The 25,124-nt window shown below is 32.4% G+C and overlaps 2 protein-coding genes across 2 annotated transcripts; both read right to left on the reverse strand.

Moving 5' to 3' along the window:
• Positions 1-576: 576 nt before the first annotated feature.
• On the reverse strand, positions 577-6,078 carry LOC143245921 (cytochrome P450 3A21-like). The gene is made up of 6 exons (XM_076492174.1): positions 6,054-6,078; positions 5,324-5,466; positions 4,004-4,189; positions 1,841-1,929; positions 888-1,053; positions 577-654 (listed from the first exon to the last, which is right to left on the reverse strand). Exons 1-6 carry the CDS (start codon positions 6,076-6,078, stop codon positions 577-579), a joined length of 687 nt encoding a protein of 228 aa, XP_076348289.1.
• Positions 6,079-8,477: 2,399 nt separating this feature from the next.
• On the reverse strand, positions 8,478-24,638 carry LOC143247545 (cytochrome P450 3A11-like). Its single transcript, XM_076495817.1, has 14 exons — positions 24,559-24,638; positions 22,952-23,048; positions 22,275-22,327; positions 21,576-21,672; positions 18,503-18,631; positions 17,173-17,410; positions 15,886-16,028; positions 12,009-12,141; positions 11,282-11,354; positions 10,156-10,264; positions 9,859-9,947; positions 9,185-9,325; positions 8,867-9,032; positions 8,478-8,649 (listed from the first exon to the last, which is right to left on the reverse strand). The coding sequence occupies exons 1-14, from the start codon at positions 24,609-24,611 to the stop codon at positions 8,572-8,574; spliced, it is 1,599 nt and encodes a 532-aa protein (XP_076351932.1). The 5' UTR covers positions 24,612-24,638; the 3' UTR covers positions 8,478-8,571.
• Between the last annotated feature and the right edge of the window lie 486 nt (positions 24,639-25,124).

A 25,124-nucleotide genomic window follows, 5' to 3' on the forward strand; every position in this document is an offset into this window, starting at 1 on the left:
TCTCGTAAAACAGAAAAATATTTGCTATAGAAAATGCTACATAGAGTTTAAACGGATGTCATTGTTAAACATCCACAAACCAATCGCAACTTTAATTGTTCTTTCCAATCACAATTCTCTGCTATTTTTGCAGAGTATTTACATAAATGTATAATACCTTGTGATCTTAATGAACCTTCAACATCCTTAGAAAAATTGTGTAAACAAACCAACTTATTCACTGAATACCTTTCTGAAATATTTAAAATCTACCCGTTTTTCATAAGCAGCACTACAAAAGAGTAAATAATCACATTACAATGTTGACTTTTCAAATCCATGTTTCTAGTGTACTATAGATCTACGAGGATTAAGGGATAACAAGAGCAGTTTGTCAAGACCCTTCAGTTTATTATAGTTCTATAATTACACCTTTGTTTAATAACACAGAAACTAACAAGCACACCTTCAGTCAAAACTATAATCAAGAAAAATAGATTTAATAATGTTAATGTGTTAAATTTAAACTGATACATTTTCTGAATTAATTAAAGAACTATTAATTATATGAATATTTCATTCCACTAGAGGACACTACTAGACAGGAACGACTTTCAGGTGAATGCCACGTCCTGGCACAACTGTAACGAACTTAACATTATCCTGGATATCTCCCTGAAAGAGAAGAAAAGACTTCAGTTACTAAGAAATAAGTAAAACAATTCTATTTCACACAGTTCAAATGTGATCGGAAATAATTATTACTTTTTACTTATTTTACTGTTTACTTTGTGATCTATCTTATATTCTTATCTTATCATCTGAAAGAAAATTATAATTTTGAGATAACTGTGAGTGTAAACAAACTTGTGTTTCTTACTCCATAATATTCAAAACTTGAAACTTACAATTTCTGTCTTCTCAGAAGGAACTAGCATGTAAGCGCGTAAGATTCTGCACAAGGCTAGTTTTGCTTGCAGCTGCCCCATTCTCATGCCAATACAGTTTCTTGGTCCAGATCGAAACGCTTGATAGGCCATGGGGTGAATATCCTTCTTATTTTCAGGAAGAAACCTGTATATCATGACATTATAACAACTAAGTTTCAAATCAGAAAATTCCTAGTTCTCTCTCCAACTAAAAGTAAATATTTTCGAAGAAAAATATCAATAAACCTGTAAAAATAACACAAAGTTATAGGTATGTATTACGTATTTAGTGTTTACCTCTCATGCTTAAACTCGTATGGCTCAGACCAGATCTCTGGATCGTGATGGAGGTGCCAAATAGGGACCTGTATGACAGTTTATTTGGGGATTTTTAAATCACCTAGCTGGTAGTCCTCGTCAGAAACTCTGTTAACAAATCTAAACAAATAAACATACATGTATTTCTTGTCTCATTACTCGTTTAGCATCGTTAGGAGTAGTGGAAGATTACTACCACTATTCAATAGAATAGCATTTCTTCAAAAGGATCTGAGAAAATCCTCACATATTTTCACTGATATAGGTGTCGATAAATAATCCTGACATCATTAATTCAGTTGTAAAGGTTTCACAAATTGTTGGAATGTTTTGTCTGTTAATTTAATGAGAATAAAGTGGGACGTTTTTTAAATTCGTGTCTTAAGTATCTTTATTTATAGGACAGTTCTGACTTGAGTATACAAAACTAGCATATTTTTGTAGTAAGTGATTCATTTGAATTAACATTAATACACCAGTTTTGTACAAAATAAATTAGATTATTTATGAATATAGCTCGAACGTTTTGGTGTTGACTATTGATTATAATTTACACCTAAGATATTGGTTTTGGTAAAGGGCGCCATTTTCAATTGAAAGAAGAACAAACGTACCCTACAACTGGAGGATACAATCGCAGATATTCCGAGAAAACTTGGTTTAAATATCGAAGTTTGTTTACTGTGGTGTAATTTAAGACACCCTAAAATACAATATTAAGAATGAAAATAAATATTTAATGTTTTGATTAGAAATCTATTAAAATATATTCACGATAAATTTAGTATAAACTGTCTCAAACAACTGAGAGTAACAATCTATTGAAAAGGTTTTAAAACAGAAATGATTGAAGATTTTAGTTTAGAATTCTAGTTTATATTTTAGATACAGATACTGGACATCTTGTCGGTTGACCAGTATATGGGTTGTGAAACCGAGGGCTGAACTTGTTGTTTCATAACTGTTCAAATAAACAAGACTGACATACTGTTTCTGTATCTATGATAATTATGTAATAAGTAGAAAAGCAGCATGAACATTTTGAATATTTCAACAATAATAATATCTAATACCTTTATGACATCTTTCTATGTTTTAATAAAACATTTAATGTAATAATTTTATTTACTACAAAAATGTTCTCGAAACGAGTAAGTACAGTTTGTGTACGTTTTATACAATATGAAAAATACCAACAGAAGACTGGTAAACACTAGTATGTAAATTGAATGAGTTTAATTTCATACAGTTATTAATCAAACAAAAGGATCGTATAAATATGACATGTAGTCACCGTAGAATCATAAACTTAAAGAAGACATACAAAGGTATAATTGCCAACTCTTGGGCTACTCTTGTACCAACGAATAGTTGGATTGATCGTAATTACGAAAAAAATAAGTAAAAAATTTCTGTGCTACACAGTTTAAATCTGATCGGAAATAATTATTACTTTTTACTTATTTTACTGTTTACTTTGTGATACATCTTATATTCTTATATCATCAAACAAAAGTATCGTATAAATATATGACATGTAGTCACTGTAGCATCATAACCTTAAAGAAGACATAAAAACAGATAATTTTGTTAAAACTTAAATATCAATATGTTTCCTCATCCTTCCACACATACAAACAGAAAGTAGGAAACCAAACAAACTGGTTTTCACTTTCCAACAGACAATCATATGAGAGCACAATGAAATAACTAAGACACTTGAGTAACAGAAATCAATCCATAATAAAGTTCCCTTTAATTAATACTTATTTTCACAGTTTATCTGTGAATTTCATCGCGTCAGAATGTTAATATTGTTAACTGTGGTTTGCCATCATTAAACAAATATTCAATACATGAATAGTTGAAAGAAATTGTTCACATACAGAGACAAAATACATCACTTCAACTGCTTCTTTTATAATACAGTTAACCACACATATACTATATAGTGTAAGTACAGTAATTTTACATAAATACTGTACTTCTTACAGCACGTGGACAAGAGATTTATCCAGCTAATAAGAAAGTGATACAATTTGTTTTAATTTCCTTATCTGTAATAATTTTCATCTGTTTCTTCCCTTCCTTCGAAGTTTCTGGTCAAATAAATACACAAACGTGAATACAACGTAACCAAATAAAGATTTGACCAGTTCTGTATCTTTTTTGCACATCAGATCAGTTACCTTGATTAAAATATAGGTATCTGCTTCGTTGAGAACAGTAAAATACAGTTTAACATGACCTGGTTTTGATAGACTTGTAGCTATTGGATAACCGTTGCTAAGACAAAGTAATCAAAACAAAATTTGAAAGAATACTGGTTCACGATGAGTGGAATAAGTAAAAATGTGAACATGTTTACCTCACAAATAAATAGAAGTTTCAAATGTTAAGTAAATATGTACAACAGTTTGTTAAAAGGTAGAGAGCAGAAGGGTATCAGAATCAAATTACAACGTCACAGTTCCAAGTGATGTTCGATAGAATAATAATTATCACATGAAACAGTAAATATTATGCTTGACCAATTTCTCGTACAACGAGGGTCGAATAAATCTAAAAACTGTTACCAGGTTCCTAATTGCAATTATAGATATTTAAATATACGTTAAATTCATATATTTATTCAGTCAACAATTTGAAATTCACATGTAACTTGACATCGATGTAACAATTCGATAAACTGACGTTACTAGACTATAATATTAAATTTAGTTGATGAATGAAAACTGTTTCACAGACACTCGTGTCTTGGTCATTATTGTAGATACTCTAAGAATGTAGTTTGTTTTTAATCTTTGAGATGTGTTATTTTTATGTTCACCTTTCTCATCATTAGAAACATCATTTGTTGGCTCGTCTTCACCAGATGTCAGGTGTTTAACAGTGACATTTTCAATGTCTTCTTCAGCCATTCTAGCATCCAACATCATCTGCAGAAGATCAGATCTTTGAAGCTAAAAAAAGAGAAAATATTTATATATACATAACATGGTGATTAACCAATAAAACGATTTTGCAGTAAAATACGAATGTTATTTGTAGGAGAATAACTAAGTTATGAAACATAAAATATGTGTTCATCTCAGTTATATTCGTGTTAACATAGTGAATAATTCTAAGTTTTGAAAATATCTAAAAATACCTTCCTAATTAATATATACTCTAGTTTTCAATAAGAGTATAACTTACATTTATCTGTTAACTAACTAAAAATACTTATGTATCAAAAAGTAGTATTTCATCAAATATATTTGTTTTCATCCTATTTTACATTTATCTTTAAATAGAAACACGTAAATGTCCACCAATAGTATTTTATCGAATCATTTTGTTATTCATCCATTTTTCAGCGTTGTTTGATAACTGATATTCTCAAGAATACTTTAGATTAAAAGGCATTCAAATATATTTTGACCAAATATGACCTTCTTTTGTTTGTTTTGGAATTTCGCACAAAGCTACTGGAGGGCTATCTGTGCTAGCCGTCCCTAATTTAGCAGTGTAAGGCTATAGGGAAGGCAGCTAGTCATCACCACCCACCACCAACTCTTGGGCTACTCTACCAACGAATAGTGGGATCGACCACACATGATAACGCCCCTACGGCTGAAAATGCGAGCATTTGTGGCGTGATCGGGATGAGAACCCGCGACCCTCAGATTACGAATCGCATGCCTTAACACGCTTGGCATGCCGGGCCATATGACCTTGTGCTTGGCGAGTAAACATTATTACATAAATTGACAGATCTTCTTTATAAAGTCCAGTTTCAACACACGCAGAGCAGAATGATTTCTGATGAGAAATACCGTTCTTTGAAAGAAATTACTTGAAACACCACTTCTGATTTATAATCCTTTATGGCTATTTCACGTGATAATTTGAAATTGTTTCTTTCCGAAAAGTCAGTAAAAGTGTGTGTGTGTTTTATCAGAGCAAAGCCACATCGGGCTGTCTGGTGAACCACCGAGGGAATTGAACCCTTGATTTTAGTATTGTAAATCCGAAGACATAGCGCTGTACTAGCGAAGGGCTTTAGTAAAAGTAATAGTTATTACAGATATGATGAGAAACAGAAAATGTTTTACCGCAGGATTCCTTTGTCTACTCTCTATCACTTTTGTAACTCCTTGGATTAAGGATCTTCCTGGAGTTGAGAATATCTGATGCCATATGACATCCACCAGTTTCCGAATTGGATAAAGGATATTGTAAAGCTCAGGTAAGCACACTAAAAATCAAGGCCATTTATCAGTAAATCTCTGTATAAATTTAAATTAAGCATTGTCAACATTCAAATACTAGATAATTAAATTTAAGTTCTCGTTAACTGTATTTTCGTTCATAAATAGTTCATTTTGTTCAAAATTTCAAACTTTGGCATTATAGATATCACTCAAAGTCTTAACGTAAAGTTTTCATTCTTACAAGTGTCCCCACAAAAGTATCACCACAAAATCTACAGAATGTCTTCATAGTATGACCTATATGCTTACGTGTCCCAGTCTGTTAACGAAAAATGTTTCATTTCAATTACATAAATGTACAAAACTATATTATTCATGCATTACCGTTTTGATTTATTTCATAATTTCAATATCCATGTAACCCATAATGAAGTGTTAAAATACGTAATATGAACATTTTATGTACAACTGTGATACATAATTCAATTTGCAACCTTTATAGTACTGAAAATGAACATTTTTCATATTAAAATATATAATTTATAACCAGTATATTCATTCGATTAATAGTTTACTATTTTTGTGAACAACAATTAAACGTGTATTTTCAAAGGCTGCCTGTGTTTTTCACCTACGTCTCTCTGTCCTTCCACCATCGTAAGAAATCTACAAATTTAGGCACCTAAGAACTTGAAGCTCTGTGTGAATGTATGTGCCTTATTCTTGGTGGTTCTGGCTCTGGTTATTAGTTTTACACCCATTTTTTACGATCTTGTGATTTTGTCCTCCAATTCTTAAACTCAGTAGAACCCATTTTACCTGAAAATTGTTCAAATGTTACGTTTTCTTTAAACTGTCATAAGCTCGTAAATCCCGCCCTTTTGTAAATAAGGATTTCCCAATTGTATGACTGAGTAGATCAATTGCAGTTACAAACGTAACGTTTTTTAAAATATTATTTGTTTTTTAAATAATGAAAACATTCAATCTAGAGCATGGTATAGTCAGGTGGCTAGGCGCTGGACTCCTTATCTGAGGATCACTGGTTCGAATCCCCGTCATACTAAACATGATCGTATGGCTGTATAAAGTCACCGTCAATCCCACTATTTGTTGGTAAAAGAGTAGCTCAAGAGTTGGCGGTGGGTGGTGATGACTAGCTGCTTTCTCTCTAGTCTTATACTGTTAGATTAGGGACGGCAAGCGCAGATAGCCCTCGAGTAGCTTTGCGCGAAATTAAAAAACAAACAAACAATTATAATAACACTTAACTATTTTAATCGCTTACCTTTGTTTCAGATTTGGTTTTGGTTATTAAATATTTACTAGCAGAAACCACAAAACATTTGTGGTCAAATGAGCATCTTTATAGCCACAGTATTTCTTTAAATACGTAACTTTTAGAATAATACAAAATAATTATAATCCTAAACACCGAAATCTGCAAGTCCACCTGTCTTAGGCCTAAAATTAGTTATTAACAACGGTCTATAGTCTTTGCCAAATCGTTTACATACTGTTCCATGTTCATGTTACTGTCTACATGCATGGAGTAGTTTTTAAATTAAATACCTTGGTAGTAACAGAGAAGATAGCGCCTTCGCTTTGGCAGCTGCCACTCCTGCGAGACTCGTACTGACCGGTTCCATGTTAAACTCACCAATGTTTTTAACCCAAATTGTCAATAATCATGTAGTCAAAATCCTTAATTTCTACCAAGTGCGAGGTTAATGTAGGATTGTTTAGTCTTCGAGCACCCCTGTGAGATAATATTTCCTTAGTAATATTAAACTTATTCCTAAAAAAACTGTCAGAATTGTTGTGTGTGAAGGTAACGTATGATATTACAAAGATGTACGAGTTGTTATTCTGGTCTGTTTCAGCTGTTTTGAGCATTTTGTTTATTTAAAACATTCACACATCTGTTTTGTGTATTTTGTCTTATAGCAAAGCTACATTGGACTATCTGCTGAGTCCACCGAGTGGAATCGAACCCCTGATTTTAGCGTTGTAAATTCGTAGACTTACCGCTGTACCAGTGGAGGACCATCTGTTTTGTAAGAAATGGTCTGCTTTTGATGTAATCTCTTTTGAAAGATATCAACGCTTTGTTCAAACTTCAAATAGACTAGTGCTAGGTACTTTTAAAATTTAAAATCAAAAGCAGCTAAAATGTAATAGAAACAGATCTCATCAACATAGCTTTAAGGTGAGGAAAAGGACAGCGCTGTCGATTCCAGGTTGTCGTATCTTTCTATATGGGGGTCATCCGGTAGTCAGGTTCGTTTGGAGGCATTAGGCCGTCGTATCTTCCTATCTGGAGTGTCAGCCGGTAGTCCAGGTTGTTTGGAGTAATTGTGACTGAAGCATCTAGCTGCAGTCAACACTCTAATCTCCATATTTATAATTTACTGAAGTAGTAGATATATATTTTAATTCAGAAGTAAATATTTAGCATATAGAGATTCTCTAAATATAGGCTTAGAATTCTTTAACCACAGTGCTGACCGTATACTGACATCTTTATTTTACAGATATTTCACTGTAGTAACAGAGTAAGGAAACCTTTCACGATTCTTGTAAAACAGAAAAAAATATTCACTAAAGAGAATGTCACCTAGAGTTTAAACAGATATCATTATTAATCATTAACAAACAAAAAGGAAAACTTCTACACTTTAACTGTTATTTATAAACGACATTTCCTGCTAGTTTTGTAAAGAATTTACATAAATGTATAATTCTTCACAATCTTAATGAACCTTCAACATCCACAGAAAAAAAATTGTGTAAAAAAAACCAACTTATTCACTGAATCCTTTCTGAAACTTTTAAAATCAACCTTTCATACGCATCAATAAGAAATAGTAAATAATCGCATTACAAACTTTTACAAACTTATGTTTCCAGTGTATTACAAATCCACAAAGATTAATTATAACAAGAACCGTACGTAACATCAATCACTTTATTTTAATTATATAAATACACCTCCACCCATCAATACAGAAACTGAGTAACACATTTTGATTCAAAACTAAAGTCCACAAAATAGAGTAAATAATATTAATGATTCAGCTGATATATTTACGAAGGTAATTAAAGAACTCTTATTTTATATGAATAGTTCTTTCCACTAGAGGCCATCACTAAACAGGAACGACTTTCACATGAATGCCATGTACTGGACCAATGGTTAGAAACTTGATCTTATATTGTATTTGTCCCTGAAACACAAGAAATAAGTAAAAAATCTCTGCTACACAGTTTAAATTTGATCAGAAGTAATATTTTATTTTTATACTTATTTTAGTATTTACTTTGTGATTTATCTTTATGTACTTATTGCATTATTTGTAACAAAATTATAATTTTCATATAACTATGTTTGTGAATAAACTTGTTTTGTTTTCACCTCTCTATATTCTAAAATGAGAAACTTACAATTTCCGTTTTCTCAGAAGGAACTACTTTGTAGCCGCGTAAGATTCTAGCCAAAGCTAGTTTGGCATGTAGTTGCCCCATTCTCATACCAACACAGTTTCGCGGTCCAGATCCAAACGCTTGATAGGCCATAGGGTGGATATCCTTCTTATTTTCAGGGAGAAACCTGTATATCATGACATTATGACAATTGAGTTTCAAATTATACATGTTCATAATTCTTTCTCCAAAATAAAGAAATGTTTTCGCAGAAAAATATTAATAAATCTGTAAAAGTAACACAAAGTTATAAGTATGTATTAGCTATTTAGTGTTTACCTCTCAGGTTTAAACTCGTATGGCTCAGACCAGATCTCTGGATCGTGATGGAAATACCAAACAGGGACCTGTATGGTAGTGTCTTTGGGGATTTTAAAATCACCTAGCTGGTAATCCTCGTCAGAAACTCTGTTGATAAACCTATAAAAAATAAAAAGACTTGTTTTCCTTGTCTCATTGCTCGTTTAGCATCGTCAGGAGGTAGTGGAAGATAATTATCACTATCCAATAGAATAGCATCTCTTTCAAATTGAATCGAGGAAATCCTCACATGTTTTCACTGGTAAAGGTATCGATAAATAATTATGACATCTTTAATTCACTTCTGAAAATTTTGGAAATTGGTAAAATATTTTGTCCGTAATTTTTGCCTCATCTTTGAGAAAACGTTAATTTCACTAAAAATTATATGAGACAATATTTTTTAAACATTGTATCTTAAGTATCCTTTTTTGTACTAAAGTACTGACATGAATATAAAAAAAACTAGCATATTTTTGTAGTAAGTTATTTACGTGAATTAAAATGAGTACACCAGTTTCAGTACAAAATAACTTAGATTATTTATAAACACAGCTTCACATGTTTGGAAGCGAATGTTTTGTGTGGTATTTTACAAAGATGTTGGTTTTGGTAAAGGGCGCCATATTGAACTGAATGAAGAACAAACTCACGTGATAATTGGCGGATACAGTCGCAGAGATTCTGAGAAAACTTGGTCTAAATATTGCAGTTTGTTCACTGTGTTGTAATCTAAGACACCCTAAAAAAAAGTATTAAGAAAGAAATGAAATAAATAATATATCGGTTGGAAATCACGTTAAAAATGTATTTACAATAAATTGGCTACAAACTTTTTCAAACACTTGAGAATAACAATCTATTGAAAAGGTTTTAAAACTGAAATTATTGAAGATTTTAGTCCAGAATTCTACTTTATATGTTAGATACAAATAAAATTCAGGTCTTACATCTTGTCCTATGACATCGTTTAGTTCTTCACGAATCTTTTCCTGGACATCTTGTCGGTTGACCAGTATATGGGTTGTGAAAGCGAGAGCTGTACTTGTTGTTTCATAGCTGTTGAATTAAAGAAAACTGAGAAACATATTTTGTATCTATTATTTATGTGTAATAAGTAGAAACGCGGCATAAACATTTTGAATATTCAAATAATAATAATTTTACAGAATCGTAACCTCATGCTCACTGCCAGTACAGCGGTAAGCCTACGGATTTACAACGCTAAAATTAAAGGTTCGATTCTTCTCGTTGGGCTCAGCAGATAGTTCGATGTAGCTTTGCTATGAGAAAACACAGAAGCACATATAACCTTATTGAACAGATACAAACGGAGAATTTTGTTAAGACTTAAATATCACTACAATTCCTCATCCTTCCGCACATAGAAAACAAAAGTAAAACAAACGAACAAACTGGTTTCAACAGCCAATCCGATGAGAGTACAAGGAAGTAGTTATCATAGTAACAGTCATCACTCCACAACATGGTCCGGCATGGACTGGTGGTTATGGCACTTGACTCGTAATCACAAGGTCGCGACTTCGAATCCCCGTAACACAAAACATGCTAGTCCTTTCAGCCGCAGGAGCGTTATATAGTGACAGTTAATCTCACTATTCGTTGGTAAAAGAGTAGCCCAAGCGTTGGCGATGGGTGATGATGACTAGCTGCCATCCCTCGAGTCTTACACTTCTAAATTAGGGACGGCGAGCGCAGATGGCGCTCATGTAGCTTTGCGCGAAATTCAAAAGAAACCAAAACGAAAACACTCCACAATGAAGCTCCCTTTGCTTGCTACTACTTTCACAGTTGGTGTATGAACTTCATTCCGTCAATTTTACAGAATGTTATAAAGACTTTCATTGTTACTCAAGTTTACCAGTGTTGTTGACTGGGATATGTCATCATTAGACAAATATGAATATTTGAAAGATATTTTTTACATACAGTGCTAAAAAAACACGTCACTTGCTTCTTTTATAATACAGTTAACCATACACATACTATATAGTGTAAGTACAGTAAATTTACATAAATGTTGTACTTACCATAATAGGTGAGCAAGAGACTTACCCAGCCAATAAGAAAGTGATACAATTTGCTTTAATTTCCACATCTGTACTAAACTTCATCTGTTTCTTCTTGTCTAATCAAATAAATGGACAAACGTGTATACAACGAAATACAGGTAAAATATAGTAACATGACCTGGTCTGGATGGACTTTTAGTTGCTGAATAACCACTTCCGAGACAAAGTAAACAAAAAAAAAATCAAGAGAGTTTTGGTTCACGATCAGTGGAATAAGTAAAGATGTAAACATATGATATTTACAAATAAATCGAAGTTTCAAATGTTTTGTAAATATCTACAGTTTGTTAAAAGGTAGAGAACAGAAGGGTATCAGAATCAAATTACAACGTCACAGTTCCAAGTGATGTTCTGTAGAATAATAATTATCTTATGAAACAGTAGATATTATGCTTGACCAATTTCTCGTAAAACGAGGGTGAAGTAAACCTCTGACCTACAAAACTGTTACCAGGTTCCTAATTGCACTTTTATATAATTAAATATACGTTAAATTCATATATATATATATATTCAGTCAACAACCTGAAATTCACATGTAATTTTACATCGATGTAACAATCCGATAAACTGACGTTACTAGACTATAACATTAAATGTAGTTTTGAGTGAAAACTGTTTCACAGACACTCGTGTCTTCGTCATTATTGTAGGTAATTTAAGAATGTAGTTTGTTTTTAATCTTTGAAATGTGTTATTTTTATGTTCACCTTTCTCATCATTAGAAACATCTTTTGTTGGCTCGTCTACACCAGCTGTCAAGTGTTTAGCAGTGACATTTTCAATGTCTTCTTTAGCCATTCGAGCATCCAACATCATCTGCAGAAGATCAGATCTTTGAAGCTAAAAAAAGAGAAAACATTTATATATACATAACATGGTGATTAACCAATAAAACGATTTTGCAGTAAAATACGAATGTTATTTGTAGGAGAATTACTAAGTTATGAAACATAAAATATGTGTTTATCTTAGTTGTATTCATTTTGACATAGTGAATAATTCCAAGTTTCGAAAATATCTAACAATAACTTCCTAATTATTGTATCAAGGTGCTATAGTTCGTTTTTCATTACGAGTGCAACTTACATTTGTCATTAAAATAACCCCCCAGTGGCTCTGCGGTATGTCTTCGGACTAACAACGCTAATAACCGAGTTTCTTAGTGGGCAGAGCACAGATAGCCCATTGCGTAGCTTTGTGCTTAATTCAAAACAACACCATTAAAATACATATTTAAACAGTAATATTTTATTGAATACATTTTTATTTATCAATTAATTAAATGAAATTAATTAAACATCAGACATTATTTTGTTATCGAATATATTTTTGATAGATCCAGTTTTACATTTGTCATCAGAAAGAAACACGTAAATGTCCAATACCAGTATTTTATTGAATCCGTTTGTTATTCATGCAGTTTTTAGAGTTGTTGACAACTGATTTTCTGAATGTATCACAAATTTTGTTCCCAGATAGTATGTATTATTTCTTAATTGCTTTTGTTGTAAAAGTACAGAAAATGGCCATTATTCGCTTCAAACTTTGCTTTTGTGACCTGGGTAATGAAATTTTGATATTAACCAATTTTCTATGTAAAAAACAGGCAAATTTGCACATTTTCATTTACTTAAGGTCTGAATAAAACAACATATGAATCAAGATATACATGTATTTATGCTAAAGTTATACAAATATGTTTAGAAGTGAGTAGTTTCTCGAGATTTACGATTGTAATGTAAATCACTTTCAAGTATCAGCCTCCAAATATAGCCTCCCATCATGTTTTCGTTATCCGATCCTTGGTAGCGGCGTCCAAAGTCTAGTATATCATGGTTGAACGCTTGCCTTGCTCCTCTGAGTATTTAGGCTTTCAGGGATATTCTGCAGCCAATTCTGCCGTAGTTCTCACCAGAGCCTCAAGCAGTTCCACATAATTTTCTGCCTTGTGATTGCTCAAGAAGCTCCGAACCACTGCGACAAACCTGCCCCAAGTTTTTTCCTTCCTACTGAGCTTCTTGAGGAATTCTGTGCACTCCAGGATCTTTATTTGTGGTCCAACGAAGACACCAGCTTTGACCTTTGCCTCAGACAGCTTAGGGAAAAAGTCACGAAGGTTCTTGAAGGCTGCAGACTCCTTATCAAGAGCTGTGACAAATTGTTTCATGAGACCCAATTTTATGTGCAATGGTGGAAACAACACCTTCTGGAGGGACACTCGTGGCTCACACTTGACATTGTGCCTCCTCACAGAGAACTTGGTCCGTTGTGGCCAGTGCTTTCTGTTGTAATGCGCTGCGGTGTCCCTGCTGTCCCAAAGGCAAAGATAACAGTAAAACTTTTAAAGCCTCCTTGGAGACCCATCAAGAATACCACCATTTTGATGTCTCCGATAACCTCCCAGCCATAGTCATCATACTTCAAGGCTTCTAGCAAGATCTTGACACTGTTGTATTCATCTTTGAGGTACACCGAATGAGCCAGGGATAGAAACGGATACTTATTCCCGTGGTTAAGCAGCACAGCTTTAAAGCTTCAGGATGGGCTGTCAATGAAGAGTTGCCATTTGTTCTGATTCCAATTGCCTCAAACAAACCGGATACATTGTGGCAAAAGCAGAGTTCATTTTGACGAATGAAGATGTTTGAAAATATCGGTGACGTTTCCTTTGATTTGTGACTTGCATACTTTCATTCTTGAAAATTCTTGTAAGTTCTATAACATTCTAGAAAGTTCTTGAAAATTCTCTATCACCAACTCAGCACTGAATCTGCCTGGAATGTTCTGGAAAATGGGTACATTTAAAAATTTCATTACCCAGGTCACAAAAGCAAAGTTTGAAGAGAAAAATAGGTCTTTTCCGTTTACTTCAGGCATAAGCAATTAGGAAATAGCACTTTCTGCCCAGGAACAGGAAAAAGTAACAATTTTGTTACATAGTGTTATATTAACTTGTCCTACACTTAAACCAAGTATGACCTCGTGTCTAGTGTGTTAGGCTGCGGATCGAATCATACAACATTAGAGGTTCGATACTGATAAAAAAACATTTCATATTTTCAATATAGAACAGAATAATTTCAGATAAGTAAATCAAACCTTACGGATTTCTTAACATGACACTTAACTGATATAAACATAACACGTCGTTCAGGCTTAAAATTATTGTATAACTTTCAGGTCTACTCAATAAACGTCCATGAAACAAAAGAAAAACTGAACATATGAAGAAACCAAATAAACACAGCCAGAAAACTGTGTTCACATGATAAAATTAACGATGAAATAAACAAAATAAAACAACACTTCATCAACATCAACAAATTTCCTAAAAAAAACTGTTAAAGAAATTATACTCACACACCTAGACCAACAACAAACAAACAATAAATCCCAATATACAACAAGATACAAAACCTTATACTGTTGCATATCATATGTTCCCGACATCAGCGAAAAATAACCAACATTTAGAAAAAAACTTATAACAAAACACAACATTCCACTAAACACCCAATGTATTCAAAACCAGGTACAAAAATAAAGTACATACCATGTAAAACTACATTGACAAATAGAACACAAACATTATTTATAAAAAATGCAACAACTGTCACGACTTCAATATTGGAGAAACAAGCAGGAAAATGGAAACCAGTATGAAGAACACAATAATAATACCTTCACACGTTTTTGAACACTACAAATCAAATAAACATAACCATAGAGAACACTCACGCACTAAGTAAAGAAAGAAATATAAACTAAACCAAAGAAGCTGTACTAAATAACTCAAACAATTTTTTTTTTTAAATTTCGGGCAAAGCTACACCAGCGCTGTTTGTGCTAGCGGTCCCTAATTTAGCAGTGTAAGACAAGAAGGAAGGCAGCTAATCATCACCAACCCCCGCCTAGTGATGGGCTAGTCTTTTACCAACGAATAGTGGTATTGACCGTCACATTATAACGCCCCCACTGCTAAAAGGGGGAGCATGTTTGGTGCGACGGGGATTCGAACCCGCGACCCTCAGATTACGAATTTAACGCCTTAACCCACTTGGCCATGTTGAGCCAAAACCAAAATTAAACCAATATAAAGGAACACCTTTCTACCTATACTAATTAATAACCCAACATATACTGTAGCGCCCCCTACAATTATGCAACCATTCACACTTTCCTTCCTAACACATGTGCCCGGCAACGGTCAGTTGAAAACTCTCTTTGTTAACCTAAAGATGACCTAAGAAGGTGGAAACGCTGTTCTTTACTTTATTTTAATAAACGTTTTAACACCCATACCAGCCGTCTTGTGATACACTTTCACTTCAAGTGGATTTATTGTCATCACGAAATTATTGTATCAGTTCTCAGATCTACTTAGTAAAAGTCCAGTTTTATCACATGCAGTAGATATTGATATCTGATGATGATAATAAACTCTGTTCTTTAAATGAAATTAGTTCAAAAACCACTTCAGAGTTAGAGTTGTTTATGACTAATTGACTTGGAATTGTCTCTTCCCGAATATTTAGTAAAAGTAACAGTTATTATCTATATGATGAAAGACAGAAACGTTCTTACAGCTGGATTTTGTCGTCTTTCCTCTATTACTTTCGTAACTCCTTCGATTAAGGATCTTCCTGGAGTTGAGAATATCTGATGCCATATGAAATCCACCAGTGTTCGCAATGGATAAAGGATGCTATATAGCTCAGGAAAACACACTAAAATCAAGGTCGTTTTTTAGTAAATCTCCATTGAAACTTCTAAATGAACAATTATTTACATACAAAGATTAAAACATTCAACTTATGCTCCGCTCAGAAGTAATTTAATTTTGTTCAGAACTTGAAAATTTGACATTATGTAAATCACAAGAAGCGTTAAAACGGAGTTTTTTTCTTTATGACGAGAAACCCATTTGAAATAAAATGTATCTCAGAACGGCTGGTATGGGTATTAACATTATTATTGATAAGGAGAGGACAACGTTTCAACCTTCCTAGGTTAACCTGAAGATGACCTCGGAAGGTCGAAACGTTGTTCTCTGCTTGACAATGAAGGTGATAACACCCATTCCAGGCGTTCTGATATACATTTTTAAAACGAAGTTTCATTCTTACAAGATCCTCATTCCCTCTTAAAATCCCATCTCTTGTGTATCCTGTTCCGTACAAAATGACCAACGTAATAAGAATTATGGGATCTTCAGTATTTGAATTGTGTACTTTACAATTGTAAAATCTGAGGTTTTATTAAAATTTGGTTCAGATCAAATTTAGAGATTACGAAGTAATTTATGAATTATTCAGTTACATTAACTATACTTTTATTAATTTTTTAACAATGGATATTTCATATTGTCTTATGAAGAGACTGAGAGTAAGGATGAATTATGTTAACTCTCAATAGAAGTTATGAAACACGTACAGAGTCAAACACATGTTATTGCTTGCTAAGAAATTCTTAACGGAATGTTAAATATTTTGTGATATCTTACAAGAATAAAGATAAAATGAAATTAATTAGTACATTAATTAAATTAAGATCGTTATTCGATATATATGTGTGGTGTATTCTTATTACTAGTACTGTATAGGTGTAATAATAATTGCCGCAAATGTGAGGATTCGATACTTTTATTTTCGATAGTCTATTTTTCAGTTATTATGCTGATTGTATATTAGACATTGATGTCACACACTCTGCAGTTTCTAATCTTTGTTTGAAAATGTGTTTGTAATACAGCAGGCTCTTGTTTATTGGATATATTTAACTTTGGAAAACAAACTGGAAAAATAAACGACTGGTGGAAACAAAGAACCAAAATTCACCTTTTGAACGAAATTAAACCTAACTCAAACATACGTAATAAAAATATTAAGAACCCGGAAGTCTGAGTGTTGGCAACAGCTCTGGAGTTGGTTAGAAAGGGATTGTTTGGATTATGCTGGACATTCGTCTGGATTCCAAAAACCGTTTGACCAATGACATCAACGGTTAATTCTTGGTACATCTCGTATATATCGAAGTCTTCCTCTGTTTGGGATTTTTGGGCAATTTTTTCCATTAGGACCTCAAGACATTTCTGCAAGATTGGTGTCATCTGAAACCCAAATTAGTTTATTGCAGACTGTATAATTAATTACAAGAATTCTAAAATTAAATGTATAGAATTACCCTTACTATATTAATTATTTATAAATATAATAATTACAAAATTATACATATCTATATTAACGTAAAATTATCTGTAAAATTACAAACCTGATTTTATTTCAAGTAAAACTAATCAACGTTAAACCTAAATTATGTAACATTGCATCAAAGGCAGCAAAGAACCATCTGGTCCATCTAGATTGTCCTACCTATTAAATTAAACTAAACACTGACAAACTCGATGTCATCACCTATAATTCAAATAGTAATCAAACTTTCCCTCAACCTCCCTTAAAGTAATTGCTTCTAACACATTTGAAGGCAATCCGTTCGAAGACCAACCATCTTGTTACAAAAATAAAGCTATGTTAAATAACTTCTATCTTACCAAATGTATATCCGTGTCCTGTAATCTTACCATTCTCACCATTAAATACGAAAAAAAATTAAAATTATCATTTTTTAAACAATCATAAAGACTTCAACTGAACGCCCTCTACATCTCTTATGCTATTTTTTTTACAAGAAAACAAGGTCAGAAATTTTGACCTAACCTCGAATGACACCATTTCTATCGACTTGTCATCTTAGTAGCTATCCTCTGTTTTATATTCTTGTTTCATCAGTTTATGGTGCTATCTATGTCACGGATCCCGAAACTAAACATAACTATATGTTCTTTAACCAGTGACGTCTACGATAATATTATAATATTTTATATTCAATATTTCTGTAGATACAACCTATAATTTTTTTCTTCTTTTGTCCTGCCTCTAGAGCAGCAACACTTAGGTTGGATTAGTTAAAGGACAAATGAACCAGAAAAATAAATCTATTTATTCCTTAATATTGTTAAGGCTATTCCCATCAAAATTATATTTATAATTAAAATTGTATTATCACACTGTAATCTCTACAGTATTGTTTAAACGTGTAAAAGATGATAATATAGATGTATGTAAGAAGTGTCTGACGATAGTTACTGTTTCAAGATCGTGTTAAAACAATGTTTAAGTTGTAGACTAAATATAATACTTACCTGTTTCATCTTACTGGAACTGAAGGTTGGAGTGATGAGACTACGAACTTCCTTCCAGTGTTTTCCACGTTTGTAAACAAATTGTGCTTGAAATTCTTTAATTGGCTGAATACATCCAGGGATTAACATCTGTGGAGATAAGCGTGATTTTATACGTTTAAACAGTTGATGAGATACAACTATCATAAGTATACAACTAGAATAATAAAACTATCATAAGAACACAACTATAATAACACAGCTATCATAAGAATACAACTATAATAATAAAATTATCATAATAATACAACTATCATAAGAATACAACTATAATAATACAACTATCATAAGAATACAACTAGAATAATAAAACTATCATAAGAACACAACTATAATAATACAGCTATCATAGAAATACAACTATAATAAGAATATAACCATAATAATACAACTATCATAAGAATACAACTACAATAATACAATTATCATAAGAATACAACTATAATTATACAACTATAATAAGAATGTAACTATAATAATACAACTATTATAAGAACAGCTTAGTTAAGTAAAACACGTCTAAAGTAAAGATGAAGATTGAAATGAAAGTTACTGAAAACTACACAAAGACAACATTTGTAATATTTTAAAGAAGAAAGTAACAAATAGTCGAGAAGCTTGGTTTATTGCACAAAGCCGTCTCTAATTTAGCAGTGTAAGACTAGAAGGTAGCTAGTCATCACCACCTACCACCAACTCTCGGGCTACTCTTTTACAAACGAATAGTGGAATTGACTGTCACATTATAACGCCCCCACCGGTGAAAAAGCGAGCAAGTTTGTTGCGTTGAGGGATTCAAAACCGCGACCCTCAGATGACAAATCAAACGCCTTAACCCACCTGACCATGCCGGGCCGTCTGAAAGTTCACCTAATAAACAGTAAAGTAAAGAATATTATAAGCAGTCTTATGAATAAACTGTTTAAGGCGTTGGTATCATTAAAATCATTATTCTTATTGTTTATTTCACTATACTAATAATCAGTAATTATAATATTAAAATTCTTGTTTTTAGGATAAAGATTCTCGACAGGTTATCTGCTCTCTGTCCTCCGCCGGGAATCTAACTCCAGTTTTAGTGCTTTAAGTCAGTAAGATTACCAGATTCACCTGGGAAAATACACATAAACCCCTGATTTAACCTGTTCTAATAACAGTATTCCTACTACAGTCTATTTGTTTTAACCTCTTCAGTGCCGTAGACGAGATAACTCGTCCAAGCCGATCGGTAACACAGTGCCACGGACGAGTTAATTCGTTCTCAAAATACCTAACTTCAACGCTAGATGTCAACACCATACATGCATTTGACCTACTTACAAATTGTTTCACTTTCTATCCAAAAAGGCGTCACGAAGAAAGTTACAAAATGAAGAAGCATTAGAGTTGTATTGTAGCAGCTGAAATACTTGACAGTCAACAGGTTAAAGAACATTAATTCACCACTTACTGTTAACTCAATAACAACGTTTCGTCGAAAAGTGTTTCATAAATGTCTTGGTTTGTGTCTTGTAAGCGCGAACTGTAGAATGGGCTGTCTGCGTTCTACCAAATACGAGTACCAAAACCTTATTTTCAGCATTATAAGCCCTCATTTCTACCGTTGAACACTCAGACGTAAAGTAGTATAGGGGCATATTGAGAAACAAAAATTAATGATGTTTATGGATGTTTGGTAGACATTTTTCTAAGTGATTCACTGATCGTGTAAGATGTACGACTGCAATAACTATTTTGGATAGGTTCGTGTCTTCCATTCTTCTGTGTGTTTATTGTTGGTTTTAATAAAAAAAAATGCTAGCAGAGATCCTCACTACATCTGAGGCCAAATTAATAAAGTACAACAGTAAGTCTTTTAATTCGCATTTCTTTAGTAATACAAAAGAATTATTTTAGTAGACACTTAAATCCACAATTTCACTTGTTTTAGTCCTAACTCTAGTTAAGCCTTTGTTAAAACAAATTATATTTGATAACGAGGTAAATCAATACTGTAACTTATGTACACTTTTGGTTTAGTTGAATCAGGGCTAAACTTCACCACACTTAATACCATCAATAAATAATGTTCTACGACTTAACGATAGACCTTTTTATAAACTTTCAATACATTACATAAAATGTCTGCTAAAATATATTTACGTCCTTTCAGTCGTAAATTGACAATTCAACAAAGATATATTTTCAAATTGGCCCGGCATGGTCAAGCGTATTAAGGCGTGCTACTCGTAACAGAGGGTCGCGGGTTCGAACGTTATAATGTTACGGTTACCCCCACTATTCGTTAGTAAAAAAGTAGCCCAAGAGTTGGTGGTGTGTGGTGATGACTAGCCGCCTTCTTTCTAGTCTTACACTGCTAAATTAGGACCGGCTAGCGAAGATAGCCGTCGAGAAGCTATGCGCGAAATTAAAAACAAAACAAAACAAAAATCTTTTCAAATTGTCAAAAAATTCAATTTCTTTGTATATTTTACTCCAGTATGTCTTTAATTTTCAATCAATAGTAGACTATTTGCTTATAATTGACAGGAAGCCAAACTACTTAAAGTACGTAATATATTGCTAAGACATCATTGCGTTACCGAAAGACAGACAGACAGGTGCATAATGTTTCATATAATATTAGATTTTTATCAAACTTTCACGCATAACACCTGTAGGAAAATGCGAAAAATATTCAAGACTAGACTTTGCAACATGTGTGTGTCCCAACAGTACAGAAGTATTTCTGCAGACTTAGAATACTAGAGTTTGGCTTCGATGTCCGTGACGTCGAAAGGACAGATATTTATTTTTGTATATTTATTCTTAATCAAAAAGTAACTGATTAATTTCTCTAAGAATATTCTGAACTAGTTATGGAAAGGAAATTGTCAGTTATTTTAGTGTTATGGTTTAATTATTGACACATTTTTATCCTTATAATAGACTGTCATTTTTCAACACCCTTGTTGTTTAAAATGTTACAAGTGTAACATTGTTTGTAAAATAAACTTGTGATTTTCAAATTAGTTTATAGGTGGCGCTTTCTTACCGGTCTACTTGTAAACTTTTGGAAATCCCTGATTTGAATTTGTCTCAAAAGGTCCAAATCCGCTACGATAATCATAGGTAATCGTCCGAAGTAGTATCTAGGAAATAAATTATGCAGTGTTTAGTAACAGATGTTCAAGAAGATATGTGAAACAGGACCTTTTCTAATTTGTTTGGGGTCTTTTAACATTGTGTAAGGATGTTTGATAAAGATATTTACATAAGACATGATCTCTATTGGTCAAAGGTCAAGCAAATATCTGATAGAAATGTGTATTAGTATATTATATATTATCTTTATCTATCTCGGATAATGCTATGTTACATATGATTAGTTTGTTAGTAACACAAATAAGATATTTTTTACCTTTTCTTTCAATTTGTTGGATATAGCCTCATATTAAACACATTTATGTTGTTCTTAATATTTTATTTATGTTTGTAAAACAACAGACTAGAACAAATATATATAATATCATGTCCAGTTTCATACGTGTTACTTCCCAGAAAGAACCAATAGTCTTTATTGTAGAGATAAATGTAAACCTGTCTATAATATTTGTACTTGATGTAGTCTCGCTTTAACAGAATGAAGTTAGAGAAAAGTTTCAACGTCTGTTCTATAGATGGCGCTCATTTAAATAAATAAAAATTCACGTTAACAATTTGGTCATTTTCTGAAAGCTGTAAAACAACTTACCCACAAATCTTCCCATACTTTTTTATCCATTCTTCATGACATTTAATAGCACCCTTTAATAGAGAGAAAAATATATACATTAATTATGTATGTTGAAGATAAAGTAAAAATTTAACAAACGCTGTAATCGAAAACAATTATGATAAAGCTAATTGTCTTTCCAATACACTTCTGAGAATCATTAAGCTTGAGCCAACAAACTGACAATTATTAATCCTGTAGTACAAGTACAATTTACTCTACAAAGTAGAGTCTATTAAAACAAGTCCTTGTTTTTGTTTAATTGTAAACAGATCTTTTACACACGTTTCGTGTTTAAACTATTTATTTGTAATGTTTCTATCGAAAGAATTATTATTATATCTTATTTTTCGTAGCCCACATTTTACATTTTTACAATATTTTACTTGATTTAAAAATGTTGAAATCCCAATATCCTTATTCTGTAAACTTAGACCTTGAGAGGAAACATTATAAGTCGTAAAAATGGTTTAATTGTTGTATTTCATATTTAAACAAAACTGAAACCAAACATGTTCATGTGATAGCTCAAAACTCCCAATTCGTTGATTTTTTAAACTTTTTTGAACTTCTAAGAAACTTCATTTAAATTTAGAATAATAGATTTTCTCGAATTTTGTTTCAAATATTAGAATTTAAGTATATTGTTTCGAAACCTTGGTTTGAAATTCTCTCAAGTTTCCAAAGAAAAGGTTTGGTTTTGGTCCTGGAATGCCAAGGTCTTGAAAGAAAGACAACTTCTTCTGTCGCCACCTGTGGTAGAACAAGACAAAACTGTTACGTCACTCTTACTAGTTTAATAACAAATACTTGCACACATCCAGCTGTTATTACAAACATAACGTGATGATTCTCAACCAGATAAGTCGAATTAAAACAAGTTAAATGTATGGAAACTTACAATTCAATGTGCCTATATTCTACTTTTAAACTAACATGGCAACATAAAAAAGTGCTGAGTTAAAATATCAAATAAATAATATTCTTGGTTGGTCCCAAAGAGTAATTACGAAAACCAATTACTTTACTTACTCAGACTAAATTAATCAGCTACAATGGTTTCTAACTACTGAATAATTCGCCAGTACATCTACCTTACAGTATCTTTTTGCTTGAAAGAACAATAAACGTCGCCATATTTGCAATCATGAAATGGAAGGTCCTCAATTTATCCATCCTATGTCATGTTGCAAATATTCGTATATTGTTTGAAATAATCCATTGAAATGCTAAATTACAAGCAGAGGCCTTTCTAGAATTTTTTATTTAGCGCGATATGTTTTTTTGGGTTTTGAATTTCCCGTAAAGCAGTGTAAGAATAGAGGGAAGGCAGCTAGTCCTCACCACCCACCGCCAAGTCTTGGGCTACTCTTTTGCCAACGAATAGTTAGATAACTAGGGTAAACAAATTATGACTTTAATATTAACTGCAGTCACAACAAAGTGGAAATGATTGAGGTCTCACTGTATACATGACTTGTGACAAATTTTCTTGTTCAAAATTGGTGACGTCATAGAAATTTTAATTATAATGTTATAGAAGTTAAAGCTTTCAAGTAAACCAGTTTTAGTCAGCTGTATTTGTTTCAAAACGCACACTAATGGGTAATGTTGGAAACAGTTCTTATTCATACAAAGTAAAATAAACCCTCGGGTACGAAGATAACCTCATAAAACTAGTGTACTTCCTCACGTTCTCACATCAACAGTGTTCTCTTTAAATAAAACCAAAATTAAGAGTAACAAATATGTTTATGTCTTACTTTTAAGTTATTACGATGTTTTTCTTGGATTATTTATTTGAGGGGCGTAAGGAACAAATAACTGGTGTAAAAAATTAAAACATTCGTATTAACTGGAATCACAATAAAAACTTTAAGGATAAAATAATTATGTGATGTTTAAATGTGCTAAAGTAGAGCCTTTCAAGTGAAACATTCAAATTGTGTTTTAATATTTCTAGATGTAATTAGAAAATTAAAAATCAATATATTTAAATCTCACTTCTGTATTAGTTTCATAATTAAAACCCTTCAAGTTTCACATTCTAAATACGTTTTTACATTTGTTGTAAAATCAATGTAATACCTACATAAACCAGGAAACCTCTGATTCTCGATAGATCCATCTATTTCATTCATCTCACCAGGTAGTAATTTCTACTTAATCACTAATTAGGTTAATGTTTTCCTATTGTGTCATCACCTTAGTTTGGTTTTGTTAACAAAACAGTTTCTATCTAGTTGTCTGTAAAACCACCTACCTGAACCACGTCACCACCAATAACAACAGAACAGTAACGACCAACAACATCATCTTTACTGGTTATTATTTGGTGTAGTTTCTTCACTATATTTTTTATAATATATGACTGCGACACCTGGCGGTTAGAGTGTTTTTTGTAATTTTGTTGTTTACAAAGGTGCATGTGTTGATATCATATACACATACAGTCGTGAATGTATCGAGCGTATTTAATACACAGGTATTCAAAGTACCTCTAGGTATTAATTAGCGTTTCTTTTATTCATTGTAAATTTGCTTGTTTTGTTATGTATTACATTTTACCTATCACTATAAGCCATTTACATTACCCATCTTTATCTTTACTTTTCTATAATTTATTCATTTATCATCCGACTTTAACTTGAAACACTTTCACCTGAAGTATCTTTGTTTTCTCATTCTACAACTAAGACTTAATTCAGTTGTACTACTACTTTATAATAGGCCAAACCTGGCCCACGTTGTTATTTTTGTAAGCTTATTTTTATGAATGAAGACGTAACTTTCAGAACATTACTATACTGTGTAGATTGAAAGAATACT

Source organism: Tachypleus tridentatus, chromosome 3 (assembly GCF_004210375.1).
Source record: "Tachypleus tridentatus isolate NWPU-2018 chromosome 3, ASM421037v1, whole genome shotgun sequence".
Taxonomy (NCBI): Eukaryota; Metazoa; Arthropoda; class Merostomata; order Xiphosura; family Limulidae; genus Tachypleus; species Tachypleus tridentatus.

Excerpts from the sequence above, each read along its gene's own strand:
- LOC143245921 (XM_076492174.1), bottom strand. The coding sequence starts at position 6,078 with ATGGTGGAAGGACAGAGAGACGTAG. Across the intron at positions 4,190-5,323 it reads GTAGACAAAGGAATCCTGCG|CTTCAAAGATCTGATCTTCT; the intron begins GTAAAACATTTT and ends CTCTTTTTTTAG. Across the intron at positions 655-887 it reads CTTCTGAGAAGACAGAAATT|GGAGATATCCAGGATAATGT; the intron begins GTAAGTTTCAAG and ends CTTCTCTTTCAG.
- LOC143247545 (XM_076495817.1), bottom strand. The coding sequence starts at position 24,611 with ATGATGTTGTTGGTCGTTACTGTTCTGTTGTTATTGGTGGTGACGTGG. Across the intron at positions 17,411-18,502 it reads GTTCCAGTAAGATGAAACAG|ATGACACCAATCTTGCAGAA; the intron begins GTAAGTATTATA and ends TTTGGGTTTCAG. Across the intron at positions 9,326-9,858 it reads CTGTATCCGCCAATTATCAC|GTTTATCAACAGAGTTTCTG; the intron begins GTGAGTTTGTTC and ends TATTTTTTATAG.